This window comes from Emys orbicularis, chromosome 1 (assembly GCF_028017835.1).
Source record: "Emys orbicularis isolate rEmyOrb1 chromosome 1, rEmyOrb1.hap1, whole genome shotgun sequence".
NCBI classification, from domain to species: Eukaryota; Metazoa; Chordata; order Testudines; family Emydidae; genus Emys; species Emys orbicularis.
The window spans coordinates 230,666,498-230,682,018 of record NC_088683.1 but is presented as its reverse complement, the minus strand read 5'-3'; the positions used below and the strand labels follow the sequence as shown (position 1 = coordinate 230,682,018).

At 42.7% G+C, this 15,521-nt stretch overlaps 1 protein-coding gene across 1 annotated transcript in view; it reads right to left on the bottom strand.

The window, feature by feature from the left end:
* VEGFD (vascular endothelial growth factor D) overlaps positions 1-15,521 on the bottom strand; it is a 33,444-nt gene that overhangs the window by 6,279 nt on the left and 11,644 nt on the right. Inside the window, exons 2-3 of the mRNA XM_065423242.1 lie at positions 4,854-5,064; positions 1,007-1,197 (exon numbers count right to left, since the gene is read on the bottom strand). Coding sequence (XP_065279314.1) covers positions 1,007-1,197; positions 4,854-5,064 — 402 coding nt within the window. The remainder of the gene's footprint in view (positions 1-1,006; positions 1,198-4,853; positions 5,065-15,521) is intronic.

Below are 15,521 nucleotides of genomic sequence, written 5' to 3'. Positions count from 1 at the left end.
GACAAATGGAACTGATTAACAAACATCTACATAGAAGGTATTGGGCCTGATTCACCATTGCATTACTCCAGTTTTATTTCAGCACAACTCCACTGAAATCAGTGGAATTACACTGATACACAAGTGGAATAACACAGCGGTGGGTCAAGACCACTGGTTTTAGAATGCTTGTTCCAGGAATATTTTAAATTTCTCTTTAAACAATTGTCCACGAATTTTGTACCAGTGCAAAAACTTTTCATAACCAGAATTTAATGTATTTCTTTAAAGGCATAAAGTTTTCACAACTGTAAATGAATAGTGCTGCCTGCAAAATTCAGGTTATTTGCTGCCTATTGCTACTTAGCAGTATCTGCCTATTGATTTAAGCCTACATTTTCAGAAGCAATTTGTGATGTTGGGCACTGAAAACCTAAGGCATTTGTATTGAGGGCACCTGATTTTCAAAGAGCAGCTGCACAGCCCTTGGGAAAATCAAGCTCCTTTAAGACATGTGAAGCAGGACACCCAAACAATGAGACACCTAGAATCACTAGTCACTTTTCTTTTGTCACTGGTCCCAATTTTCAAAATTTAGAACTTATCTCTGAGGCACTACACATCAGAATTTCCTACAGAATTCATTAGGTCAGTGGTGCTGGGAGTCTCCATGAGCCACTAGCATCAGGAAATCCCAAGTCTCAATAACTATAGAATAAAGAAGAATTAAACTCATTAACACAACACGAGATCATAGTCCATTCATGTGACCTCATTCTCCACAGCTGTGCACCAGGTTTCGTCATGTATACTTGCGTAAAGTGACTATAAAATGGCACTAAATCATCATTCGGAAGGCCTTATTCACTCTGTATCAATACAAATGTATGCTTATCATTATGACTGTAGAGAATAGCTGTATCCTCAGGTATCTCCATAACTGGCTTTCAGAGGCCCAGCATCCTCTTCCCTCACTTTGTTTCAGAGCCAGTGATAGGCAAGAAGGAAGACAAATTGTTCCAATTACCGTTTTTGAAACATAAGTTGTGCTTGTGTTCATACAGCCCAGGCTCTCCTCATTGCAGCAACCTCCACAGCGGAACACATTCACACAGGGAGGCTTAAAGAACTTGTTGGTGGTTGTACCTAGCTCTTTGGCAACTTCCACGCAGGTCTCCCTTGGCACACACTGAGTTTTTTGCCATTCCTCATCTATGACTGTAGAAAGCACAATCATTATGAACAGTATTAAAAAAATAATAATAACTGCATTCAATGAAAAAGATACAAGAAGCAGGTCTGGGGTGGAATCCTGGCCCCACTGAAGTTAACGGCAAAACTCCCATTGACTTCAATAGGGACAGGATCTCACCGATAGGCAAAAACATTAAAAAATGACCAGTGAATTTGAGTGTCTCCATTTTTGGATACCCAGCATGAGTCACTTTAAAGGAACCTGATTTTCAGAGGGAGGTGCTCAGCGCTTTCTTAAAATCAGGCTCCATCAAGATCTCTCAAATTGGACACCCAAAATCACCAGTCACTTTTGAACATCTTGGCCCTAGGATCCATTTATTTGCCATTGTTCAATTAGGACTTTGGGGCATGGATTCTGATTTTCATTACAGCAGTGTAAACCTGGAGTAACTGCACTAGAGTCGATAGAGTTACTCCATTTGATACCAGTGTATCGAGATCAGAATCTGACTTTAAGCTTCCTGTTAAAGTAGAAAACAATGCGCTCTCCAAACTAATTTAATTATGTGCACATCATCATTCAAGATGTCACTAGCATAACAGAAATACTCTTCAAGCACACGTATTCTCCCACTATTAATCACTTTGAAAAACTGAGGTGTTGTTGTAGGGAGAATAGGTCAGAGAAGTGGGTTTTACATTTTGTTCTGCATGCACTGAGGTTTGTGGTCATTCTGATCTCTTCCATGCATGAGTTACATATTCATGGAGCTCAGGGAAGATGAAGATGAAGACCAAAACCTGGAATTTGCCCTGGTAGTTCATGGGGAACCAGTAAAGAGAGACAAACAAAGGGGTGATGAGTATCTACGTCTTTGGCCTAGTCTTCACACAATACCACTACATTAAAACAAAACATACACCATAGACAGAGATCAGTCCCTGATGACTGGGAGAGGGGAAGAGAAATATAAGTTTATATGTATGATTTTAGTAGGTGCTCAGTCAGATTCTGTGGTGATTCAGGGCATATTAGAACATTAATAGAGTCGGCCTTGGAATAATTCTGCCTTAGAAGATGGGGAAGAAGACTTAACAGGATTTTTCTACCACAAATTTCAATTATTTGAATTTAAATGATTTTCTCACCTGGATCTGGTGAGGATATTTGGCAGCTCTGTATCTGGAGTTAGATGTTTAAAGGGAAGGGGAAAAGGAAGCTAACAGCTCCTCCAGATGGCACAAGTAAAGGACATCTGTAGACTATTGATTTATCTGTTTAAACTTGCTACTCTTTTGAGAGGGTGACTGTTCTTCTAACCTTATTAGCTGAGCAGTTATATTACTTTTAGGTGTTGATAAAAGCCTATTGCCATACACTGCACCAGTGCCACTTGCTGGGCTCATCTGTTGTATCATTGTGTGTTCAAATGGAGGATTACCAATTTTCTGCAATAATGCTGTTTCACTAAATGAGAAACCTAAAAGGTGGATTTCAAGTTTTCTATAGAAAAATCTAGCAACTGGCACTGGACATTAGTTCAATACAATGACTGGATCATGACTGCTAGTGCTTCTGTGCATAATTCTTAAAGGTGCATAGATAAATTCCATGTCCTTTAACTATCCCCTCCAGGCGTTCTCAGATCACTAGGATTTTGTGGTCTTTAAAATAAATTCTGCAAGTGGTGGGAACATTTTTCTTAAGTATGTCAGGGTGGTAAACACCAGGAAGGGAGAAGAGCTATTTAAGTTAAAGAAAAATGTTGGCACAAGAACAAATGGGTATATACTGACCATGAATAAATTCAAGTTGGAAATTAGAAGGTATCTAACCATCAGAGGAGAGAGGTTCTGGAATGGCTTTCCAATAGGAATTATGGGGGCAACAAACAACCTAGTTAGTTTTAAGACAGGGCTTGACAAATTTGAGTGGAATTGTATGACGGGATTGCCTTTGGTGGTGCACAACTGCTCTTGGTAGTCCTGGGGGTCTCTGGTTTATGTCTTATGTTCCTAAATCTCATGCTTCAGGACTTCAGCCAGTCACCTGCAGTGGTCAGGAAATGATATTTTTTCGCTAATGTATTCTGCTTTTTTTGGTCTCCTTCCTCTGAAGCATCAGAGATTGCTACAGATGGAGATTGGACACAGGATGGGGTGGATTGGTGCTCAGAATTCTCTCTCTCTGGTGCTTGGCTGATGAGTCTTGCTCACAGGCTCAGAGTTGGACTCACTGTCATACTCAGGGTCAGGAAGGAATTTTCCACCAGGTCATATTGGCAGAGATCATGTGTGGGGGTGGGTGGGTTCACCACCTTCTGCGGCATACGGTGTTGGTTGCTTGCTTGGATCATGTAGGTGTATCTCACTAAATCAATTTCCTGCCATTGCAGAGACCTCAGGTTTTGGTGCAATTTGGTCCCTCCTGTCCTCTGCCTGTGGCACACAATAGTTAAGTTGCTTGAGGATTGTAGTACTTTGGTCTAATTCTAGTTGTTGTGTTTAGTCTGTGGGTGCTGGGTGGCGGTTGGTGGCCTGCGATATACAGAAGGTCAGACTGGATGATCTGGTGGCCCCTTCTGGCCTTAAATTCTGACTCTGTGACTCTAAATCCCATTCAATCACTTGCAAGCTAATTTAGTGTGGGCATTTTTGTCTGTATCTTTGTGCTCCAGCTCAGAGATGCAAATTAAGGTCCAGCTAACACAGCCAAGTCTTAGTTTAGCTAAAATGAATAAACAAAAGATGTGGAAGTGTCAGCAAAGATGTGAAAGAGGGACTGCAAATATCCTAGAAGTCATATGGGAATAGGATCACTGTTTTCTGTCTTCCACACAGGAAAGTGAATATTCTGGCTGTAGTCACATCATATCAAGTTCAAGACTGTACAATAAAAGGAACAAATCTTTTACACCTTGTTATTTCACAGCTTGTATAATAAGGGTCTGTCATATAATATCTATTCACTTCATCAAGGAACAATCACTATCTCTTTGTTTTAGTTCAATGAACTTAGATTAGATCTTGATTATCTCATTCGAAGGGAGTCGTATTTTAATTCATTCTAAGTGGGGTTCTACATTATGACTAACTTACATCTCATTCGGGTTTTAAGTCTGTTGTTTTAGCACCTACTTCCTCTCTCCAGAGAGATTTTCTCAGACTCTTAAAGAAGATCAAAGCAGTACCTCCTTGCTAGGTAGCTCCCACCCATACATAGTGGTGGCAACCTCTCTGCTGATGAGGTGCCTTATATCAGAACACAGCTCATAAAAGTAGGAATTCCAATGCTTTCTGTAAAGCTCATTTGTCTCTGCCTGCAGGCAAATTCCAGGACTTAGCATTTTGCTGTTGGCAGTCCCCTCAGCCAGCCTTTCCAAGCCATTCCTGCATGTTTACTTCTCTTGTTTTGTTGACTGGCAAATCCATATTTCATACATCTTTTCTTTGGCTTGTGTACAGAGAGCACTAAACCAGCTCTGACCATAAACCAGGGAGATGTATGCAAACTGTTGCCTAATACATTCCTTCATATGATGTCTCTTTCCTCGTTCACCATTTCCCCTCTGAAGTTGGTCTATTCTAAGAATGCCTGTTTATTTAACTCCTAGTCACACACGCGCTTGGTGATCCTGAAGATGAAGTTGATGACTCATGCACAACCGCACACTTACCTCTCAGTGTCTCAATGTCATAGAAAGCAGCAGCAAATCTGGTGGAGCGATGGGACGCAGATCGGGAATCTAAATGGGAGAGGCTTTTGAGTTTTAGTCTGCATTTCCACAGCTTCCAGTCCTCGGCGTGAGTGATTCGAAGCAGCTCTTCCAGACTGGCTGCGTTCCTTATCAGCTGTTCTGACCGTTCCAATGCTGACAGAGATGCCCTCTACGATGAAAGAGGAACATCAGAAGGGCAGTGCACTTGCAATGTGTATAGAATGCAGTATACAAGAACCACACTTTAAAAAAACAGCACTTTACTTACAGTGAGGCAGCTCCAGGAGACATTGTGCTTGCCTGAGTCACAAAGCCTGCTGGAGCTCCTGCTGGAATGCTATAACTCTCTTTCACCCCCAAGGCAGACCTGTACCTATAAGGCCCAATCCAGCTTGTTGCCTGATGTCAGTATTAATAAAATACACACATTTGTGAGAGGGTGTCATGTTCCAGGACTCTACATAGAAATGCAGGGGGTTTCTGCTGACTCAGCCTGATATAAAGATTAGTGCCCTGCCTACAGCATTATTTCTGCTGACTCAGCAGAACAGATGACACCGAGTAGCTGTAACCAATGTGAAGATAAAGGGTTTGCATGTCTCTGAAGAACTGGGGAACCAGGGGTAAGGCCATAGACAGGGAGAAAGGGGAGGGAGGCTCTGCAGGAAGACATCCTAGGAACAAGCCAAACTCAGGAGAAAGCTTTGATTGAGGTTCATGGTTTGTTAAAGGCTAACCGCAGGAAGGGGGATGAGTTTTGGACATTAACCCAGGGTGTGCACAGAGCTGAGAGCCAGGTGGAGAGTCTGCCTGTTCACAAGAATCTTACCTGTTTTCCGGTATTAATTATTGGCCAAATCCTGCAGACCTTACTCAAGCAAAACTATTGTAGTCACTGAAAGTATTGTTCACAAGTGAATTTACAGCTGTGGCTTTAGAATATTAATTGTTATTGGAAGCGTACCATATTTCTCTGAGTGTGTGCGCACATGTGTATTGTGCTGTGATGGGGCTCATGGTAATAATCTTTTGCCACATGATGAAGTGCTGCCCTCCCTGGGATCTTATCTCATCAATTCTCATAAGCAAAACTTCAATTCTTATAAGTAAAAGAACATTAAGGAAACCCCAATATATGAAATTGGTGATTGAGCGGGTAATAGTCCAAGATCTGTATCAGTACTAAGCCAGTGCTCCATACACAGTCAGGGAGCCACCATGCTGCATGAGGAGCAGTCTTCTGGACAAGATGTAAAACCAACAGCCTGACTACATATGTTGTTAATTATCAAAACATCCATGGCATTTTTATTTTTATTTATTTATTTTCAAGAATATAGATGTTAGCTCGGATGTTCTGGCCAACTTTGTTTTTGGGTAATTACTTTCCACCTACCTAAAATTCCCTGCTTAGGTCACTTGAAATAAGATATTCACTCCTATCCTAAGCCTATATGTAGCGTTACTCTGTACTCTGGCCCGTGGTCATGTTTCATCTTACAGGCTGCTGTGTTTCACTGGTGAGTAAAGTGATTTCTGCTGTAGTTTACATTTAGTGAAGCCTGAAAAGTGCTTTTTAACCCTTCTGGAAATCTAGCCCAAAAGTGTAATATAAATGTGAATCATTATCACAAATACTGAACTGCAATGCCATTCTAGTTCTGCTGATCTAGGAAAGCTGAAAGAAAAGCTGAGAAAATAATTTGTAATAAATAATTAATTGTAAGAATTTTGCCTATTTTTTTTCCATTTGCAAATTGTCTGCTTGATCCCACAGACGCTAAGAGTGTAGGACCAGTAATGAAGCAGTTAACGAATAAGTAGCTCAAGTGCAGTAGAACGGAATAGAATGGCAAACACCCTCAAACAGTACCATGATGTCCTTTATTATTGCAATAAGACATTCCAGCCCAATCAACAGTGTCTGAGACTTTAAAACCAGATTTAAATGAAGGGGAACTTGTAAAATGAGACTATGATATTATGCAAATTCAAAGAGATAGCTCTGTACTTTGCATGAAGGCCAGTGGTTTGAGGAGGAATTTTTTGTTTGTTCTTTGGGGCAGGGGAGGGTGTTAAAGAGTTTACTAAGGGATTTCCTAAAAATTACTATTCAGGCAAAAAAGTCTGACAACACTAAGATCAAAGAACACAATAAAGAGAAAAGCATGAACACATCTGCATGATCACTGTGAATCTATGCCTCGTCTACGCTAGAAAGCCATACCACTTTGATTATACCTGTATAACTCTCTTCACTGTTCCAAGCCCCTCCGTTTTATAGTGCAGCTGAGCCAGCTGTGAACCTGCACAAGGAATAGTTCCAGGTCTTTTCATATATTAGATTCTTTTGGGGGGGTGGGAAAGATTTTATAGTCATTTTCTTCTCCCCAGTAATCCCCATCCTAATCTACAGTGCCCTGAAGTACTTTACTGCTAAGGCAACAGCTGCGGAGATAAACCATTGCTCCCTTAGGAGCACTGCTTAGCCTGCTCAAAGTTTGTACCTGATCAATGGTATGGAGAGGGAATGATGCAGGGGGCGGGGCAGGGTGATGCGAAGCCTTTGCCCTCTAGCATCTTGTATTCCATAACCATTTCCACTTCACTTACTGACAGAGATCGCTCGTCATCCTCAAAGGCCCCACCTCAAGCACAACTGTCCTTCCAGTTGAAAAGACTCCCTCCAGACTAGGGCCCTGATTCTGCAAAGCACTTAAGCATGTGCATATCTTTCAGCACATGCTTAAGTCTATCCCTATTCAGAAAAGCACTTAGAATCATAGAATATCGGGGTTGGAAGGGACCTCAGGAGGTCATCTAGTCCAACCCCCTGCTCAAAGAGCATGTGTTTAGCTTTAAGGGAGTTAAGGACATGTTTTGACTTCACTGGGACTGCTCACACCTTAAGCTAGTGCTTAAGTACTTTGCCAGATCACTTTGCCGGATCACAGACAGAGTGTTCAGGACCTTGAAGGCCATCATCCCTCAAACCATAGGGTAGATTGAACTAGCCTTCTTAAGGCTGTCAGAAGAAGGGATAAGGCTGTGTAGCATTGAGAGGAAGACAGACTTCAGGTAATATTTAACTAGCCATTTCACAGTCCTACCAAAAATTCAGCAGCCTAGATTCTTTGGAGGTTGGGGAGGTTTTCTGAGTTGGGTCCCCCATTCTGAGTCAAGTGGAACAAGAGCCAGAAAAGTTTAGTTCAGAGAGTGTAATGTGGAAATCTTAGTTCTATTGGCAGGGATATTGTAATAGACTGTGTTTCTCCTATTTCCAGTCAGATCACATCGTGTATACATGGTTTTTCATAATTTAAGAGCATTCAAAATTAAAAACTTTTAAAAAGAGTGTGAAAATGCAGCAAACCTGTTAATTATCCATAGCCTGTGAACTCTGAGACACAAAGGATTCTACAGTATTATGCACTGTTTCTTGTGGCAGAGAGGCAATGAATATTGTTTGATACCAAAATCATCCAAGAACATACACGTCTCATCAAAGAAATTGTTCTAAAAATGACCCCGTACCGTGAAAACATGAAAACTCTAATACTTTCAAATAATAATAAACGTGAAGCACCATATGGTTGCCTGGTGCTGTAAAACATGCAGAAGAGGACATGATCATGCCTGCTTATTGCTACAAATCTACAGCAGACAACACATATTACACACACACACACACAGAGGCCGGAAAGCCTTATCGTAAAACAGTGCAGTTGTGCCGGTTTTAGACATGACAAATCATGGAAAGGCTCCCCAGAAGATGGGTGCGTTAGCATTTCCCAAGCCCACCTCCTGCTTGCTGTTCAAATGTCTTTTCCTCCCTCCACCACAGCCTCCCTTTGGGGACAAAGGTTTAAAGTTGATTGAAACAGAAGGGCAGTGAGCATCGCACAGCCAAGGAAGAGGGGGAGCAGTTTGAGGAGTGCTGCTTATCAAGGGCCTGATCCTGCACCATTAAAGTCAATAGGAGCTTTGCGATTGACTTCGGTGAGTATAGGATCAAGTCCCAAAAGCGTGGAAAAGGAGGGGAGCTCCCCTCTGCTTCAGCAGATGATGGGAGCTGCATTTTCTCGGCTATCTCTGACTTCAAGCAATGTGCAGAGGGCACCTCCCACTCACCTCTCACTGCCCTGATCCTATCCCTTCTGCACTCTTTTCACGTTCCAGACATGGCTTCTTCCACTGGTCCATACCCTGGTCTGTGCCAGACAGCCCATCTCTACCTTCTTTCACTTCAATTCGGTCTGCAACCATCTCCTGTCTGCCCACTCCATCTCACACTGCTCTGATCCTCACTGTGCTTTCTAGTTCGGTGTCAGACACTCCTTCTGCCAAGGCTCTACCTTTGGAAATAAGTCTGGTGGGGTCTGATCAGACTTACTTGTGGTCAGGTAGTTCAGTCTCAGGAGGGCTGGTCAGACTGGAGGATTTTGGTGCTGAAGGATCTCTCACTCACTGTCTTCCCCTTTCCTTAAGCTCAGTCCAGGAGGATGTGGAAATATCTGTCATTTCCACTGTTGTTATTATTGTATTGTGACAGTACCTAGTCATGGACTGCGATCCCATTGTGTGAGGCACTGTACACACAGCTAATAAAACCACTACCCATGCCTCAAAAAGCTTACCATCTACAATGCTTTGGGAGAATCATGAGAAACTAGTCATGATAGACTCATACACATGACCCTAAAGTGAACAAAATCACGTTTCACGCTATTTCATGGTGAATCTGACAAGTTTTACAATGTTCAAATACTGAAAAGCACACACTACAAATGACAAAACACAAATGCTATGGCCTGCAGTAAGAGGTTCTGCAGGAAGACACAAATAACAAATATCAAAGTCTTATGTTTACATAACTGATCCCAGGCTCTTTGGTTTACAACCATTTGTAATATTATTTTTGAACTGTAAGAACGGATTCCATACCAGAAGGTAATAATCATATTTGTACTAGTGTCAAGTTGTATGTTTTTCCATAACACTGAACTCTCAGATTTTCCAAAGCTATCCTTCAACAATAAGAGGAAAATCTGTTTTCCTGCACTGAGCTATGAACAATCTCACAGACATCAAGAAACAATTCCTCAGGTCAACTTTGGGATGTTTAGATACTTATAACTTTTGTATTTCCAAAAGAAGCCATAAAGAGCTAACATCTATCTTCTCTCTAATAATTTGAGACGTGTGCAGAACCCTAAAACTCAGTAAATAGGTAAAACTGGAATGGAAAAGAAGATGGTGCGAGCAAAGGCCTTTCCAACTTGATTTACAAAGACAAGGACATCTCCTCAGTGAGTATGAATTAGGCATAGCTCCACTGAATTCAATAAAGTGCTGATATACATCAGATGAGGATCTGGCCCACAGACCATACAGTATACCTATAAAGTGCAAACTCAGCCCTGTCCTGAGATTGGGCTTTACTGACAAAACAATCCACAATCAGATGACACAAATATCAGTAACACCTTCTCCCTAGCTCCTAGGTTTCCTTCCCAAGGATTGCTCAGCCCCAGGGCCGGCTCCAGGCACCAGCCCACCAAGCTTGTGCTTGGGGCGGCACCTGGAGGGGGGCGGCACAGCGCTCTGGCCGCCGGGGAGAGCGGGGCCACGGCCGGGCTTGCCGCCCTCCCCCCGGCGCTCTGGCCGCCCTCCCCCCCGGCGCCCTCCCCCCGGCCGCCTCCCTCTCGCCCCCCTGCCCCCGGCGCTCTGGCCGCCGGGGGGAGAGCGGAGCCCCGGCCGGGGCTCGCCGCCCTCCTCCCAGGGCTCTGGCCGCCCTCCCCCCGGCCACCGGGGGGGAGAGCGGAGCCCCCGCCGGAGCTCGCCGCCCTCCCCCCGGGGCTCCGGCCGCCCTCCCCCGCTGGGGGGGGGGGGGCGGCCGGAGGCTTTTTTGCCTGGGGCGGCAAAAAAGCCAGAGCCGGCCCTGCTCAGCCCACACCCTACATCTTAACTCCCTGTAGAGCCATCTGCACCAGTAAGTCAGCAGAACCCACCTAACACTTTCCCAGCAGGATCAACATCTGCTAACAGGGTGGGGATGCTTAAGACTAATAAACTGCTGGCCTGTTACAGATGGATTTTGCACTTTTGATTTGTTTGGACTTTGGACCATTCAGCATCTCATGCAGGAATTTTGCACAAATGGAAAAAGATGAGTGCAAAGTAATAAGAAAAGAAGGACATACTCGGGTCTTAAATTCATATGAGGAACTGTAAAAGAAACAAGCGTATTTGCAAATCAAAAGCCACTTTCTTCAAGGACTGCAACAATCAGCTTCTTCACTTAGGGAAATGTATCCATCGTGAAGCGTATCCAGTGCAGAACGAGAGACAGAAAGCTTGACTAAAAACCAAGGTTGCATTTTCATTAATTTGACGATGGTCCCACTTGTACCTTTCACTCTATGTTCAAACACATTACAACCCAAGAAAGGCCTCACGAAAACCTTATTTAACTGATAAAATCATCTCCCCAAAGTCCTACCCACACCACCTTCACATCTAAGCAAATGTTCCAGTGCTTTCCAGACTCACAGACATGGATGCTGTTGTAATGAGCACTACATAAATAGCAATGGAAAGCTTAGCTATGACTCCTATGTCTCAGGCCAGGGAATGGGAGACCTCAATAATATTGCCCTGTTTAATGGAGCACTGATACAGCTTCTCAGTGGTTAAGCTATAAGAGAAGCCAACTGCTGTATCTCGACAAGGAGAGAGTCTGCATAACACAGCATGGAGATCTTGTTAATACCATGTTACAAACATTTTAAAATAAGTTTGAAATAAATCTCTTTTTAACATTAATCCGTTTATCCTGGGAGAGCGCTACTCACAATGTAGCATGAGCGTCTGGACAATTTCAAACCTTACAGCTGACATTTGAAAATGTAAAAGGGACAAAGAATCTGGATGTGAATTTCTTCATCCTGGTAAGTAAGTAGGAGTACTGTTACATTCATGAGAAGTCATGTGGAAGGTGGTGAGATGAAATAATCACAATCTTTTTATCTAGAGTTATCTGTTGTATAGCTTCCAGTGCTGCTTGGATGCTATCCTCAGAACTATGGCTGATCCAGCCTTTAAAATAATCTGTGTATTAATCACCACAGCACTGAAATGGCCAGTTATTTTGGTGTCGCATGTCTTTGTGTGGTGTATCTGAAAATAACCTAGTTTTTATTCATATTTATTCCCGCATGTATATGTACAGAAAATGCATTAGTCAATAGCCATTATGGGCCCAGTTTGCAGAGACATGGAACACCCATAGCTCCCATCAACCTCCACTGGAATTGTGGATACTTGGTACCCCTGGATACTAGAGCTTATGAGATGATGTGGCCACAGACCTCCTGTGCTACTTGTGTGTAGAGCTGTGCAAAGAATCAATTTTTCAGTTCAGAGGCTAAACTGAAACATTTAAAAAAAATATGAATTTGTTTCGGGTTGAGCCAGAGTGAAATTTGTTTGGTGAAACAAAATGTCCCCAAAGTGTTTGTTTTCCATTAATTGAAATATTTTCTTTTGATTTTGAGGTTTTTAAAATGTTTTTACATTTAAAAAATTAAACTGTGGGAGATTCCAAAATGAAACATTTTTCTGGAATTAAAAGTCAAAATGTTTCCTTCCAGAATGAAACAAACCATTTCAACGTTTCTGATTTTTTTTTATATCCAGCTAAAACAATTTGCCAAAATTGACCCAAATCTGCAAATTGATTAGGATGACCCAATCTGAAAATTTTCAGCAAAAAAATATTTTGCACAAAAAGTTTTGCCCAGTTCCACTTGTAGAATTACTTGGGTATTACTTGGGTAATAGCAAATCTCCTTCCCTCCCAGCCTACCCCATCACCAGCTTATGTCAAGCCACCACGAAGACCCATATATTATGTGGAGGCTCCTCTGTTTCGCCATCCACTCTTGGGTTTAAGCAGTGGTGGCAGGCTTGTGTGGGCTCTGCAGCGGCATGAACGCCACTTGAGGAATTCCAATATCATCATCATTACTATTATTATTACTGTACAGCCTAGGAGCCCTAGTCAGGGATCAGGACCCCATTGTGCTAGGTGCTGTACAAACACAGAACAAGACAGTCTCTATCCCAAAGAGCTTACAATCTAAATAAAAGACAAGAGACAATGGATAGATACAGACAGGCAGCTGGGGAAGTACAAGGAAATGAGACAATATTGTTGAGCATGATAGGCAGTGGTCTGGGAAACCAGCAGCTGAATCTTCCTGTTTTTTGTAGACTAAGGCCTGGTCTACACTTACCCCCCAAGTCGAAGTAAGGTACGCAAATTCAGCTACGTGAATAACATAGCTGAATTCGACATACCTTACTTCGAATTTACCGCGGTCCACACACGGCAGGCAGGCTCCCCCGTCGACTTCGCGGTACTCCTCTCGCCGAGCTGGAGTACCGCAGTCGACGGGGATCACTTCCTGGTTCGATTTATCGCGTCCACACCAGACGCGATAAATCGAACTCGGAACTTCGATCCGCAGCCGTCGAACTACCGGGTAAGTGTAGACTAGCCCTTATAGTGCAACAGTGACTTTCACATTTGCAGTGCTCTATACTAAAATTATGAGAGAAAAACCTTGAGCAGCTTGAAAACATCAGACTTGCAAGAGTAAATCAAAGCCTTATTAACAACCAACTGTGGTACCCTATAAAATCCTGTATCAAGAGTCCAGCTTTACCATATGTCTAACAAACTAGAATCGGGCTTACAGTAATTATGACATCACCAGCAATGGTATGTCATTTCTGAGTAGCATTATGGAAATTCTCTATTTCTCGACATTCCATCTGAACAATATTTCTGAATCTATATCAGCTATGAAATCATGACACATGAATTCCCATCTGTAACACTATCCACTGTGAAGTACTTGCCTATAAGTATTATTATAAATGTTATAAATTATAAATTAGCAAAGTACTTCATTTGCACATTGCACATGATAATCATTAGCTACAGTAATGTGCAAATCAAGCACTTTGCTAATTATCAACGTGATCCTAAACAAGTAATTACATGTTTTGGCTTCCTAGTAATAGAGTTCCAATTTTAACATTGCTGTCTTGTATGAAATGGGCTGATCCTGAACTTGATGGCCTCTTGCTTTGTTATAGGAAGCCGGCTTAATATTCATACAGTAAAGTTCTATGTCCTCATTCTAGCTTTAAGTGGTCATTATTTAACTGTTGAATATTGCGCACCTGTCTGGCGGACAGCTCACTTACCAAATCTCTGGACGTGCAACTTCATTCCATGATGGATTAAAATGAACACTCGTTCAATAGTTTCCCACTGTGGCACATGTGCTCCTACCCAAAATTGGGGGAGACACACACACAGCTCATGAGTACAGGTGAACCACGGCCAACTCGAATTTACCAATTCAGGACTACCTCCAGAACCTTCCAAAGACACATCTGAAATCTTGCAAGGTTTTTAGGGATTGGGCTAAAGTTCTTAAAGCATCCTCATTCCATCCTGAGGCACAATAGAAAGAGTTCTGGGATAATGCTAATGTCCCAAACAAACATCTGGTTGCCAACCCCACTAAAAAACTCCTAGGTTTCAACCTACCCTGGAAACAATGGTCTGCATTGAACCATTTCAGAACTTTGCACAGCAGACGCTGTCATCTCTTACAGCTCTGCAAGATGAGAGACAATGCACAAAGTGACAGTGCACGCCAGTCGCAAACTACAGCTGACATTGTAAATCAGTGCCCACTTTGATTGTTTGCCGGTGGCATGTCAGACGTATGCCAAACCACTCCTGAAGCTACTCACTGGTTCACTAATCTGGACTTAAGTTATTTGAACATTGCTACTCACCTCTTTTGCCTTAGGATAGGAAATTTGCCTCTAACACTTTAGAAAAAAGTGTAAGCTATCCCATTGTATTGGGATTTCTGTATCATTCAGACCATATAGTTTGTTGTCATTGTTATAGCAGGGCCCATACAGTGATGAGCTGGAGGGGCTCACAAAAGCCGCTTGTTGACAGAGCCAGTTTGGTGGCCCTGTAAAGGAGAATTTTATCTTTACTTTTTTAAAAGGCAGTCTCTAGCTCTTTCCCTTGCAAAGATAACCTTGAAAATGTAAACGTGTTGTGCACAAATGGAGTGCTAGGATTGACAAGACTATGCAGCTGGGCTCAATTTCTGCAGCAGGAAGTTGGAAAAGACTTAAAGATTCCCCCTCCGCCCCCCCGTACACATTGGTTATGTAAATTGTGTCAGTTATGTTTGGGGTATATTCCAAAATCTCCAGCGTGGCCCTCTGCATAGTGATGTGATAATCATGGACAGACAGCAGCAATTGTTTCACAACACGCTCCAAAATGCTAAGGCTGTTAAAGTATTCAGCCCTCTCTGAATACGCTCTTTACCGCCATGACCTCTTGCATCTTCCCCCTGTAGCTATAGGTCCACATAGGCAATGCACTGTTAGTCCCTGCAGCTCCAAGCCAGCTGCTCCAGCAATGCATGAGGAAGAGGAGAAGACATGGCCAAGTTGCTGCTACACCAAGTGGGAGTCCTGCAGCCCAACTCTCTCCCTATTAGTGCCTGCCTGCCCAGC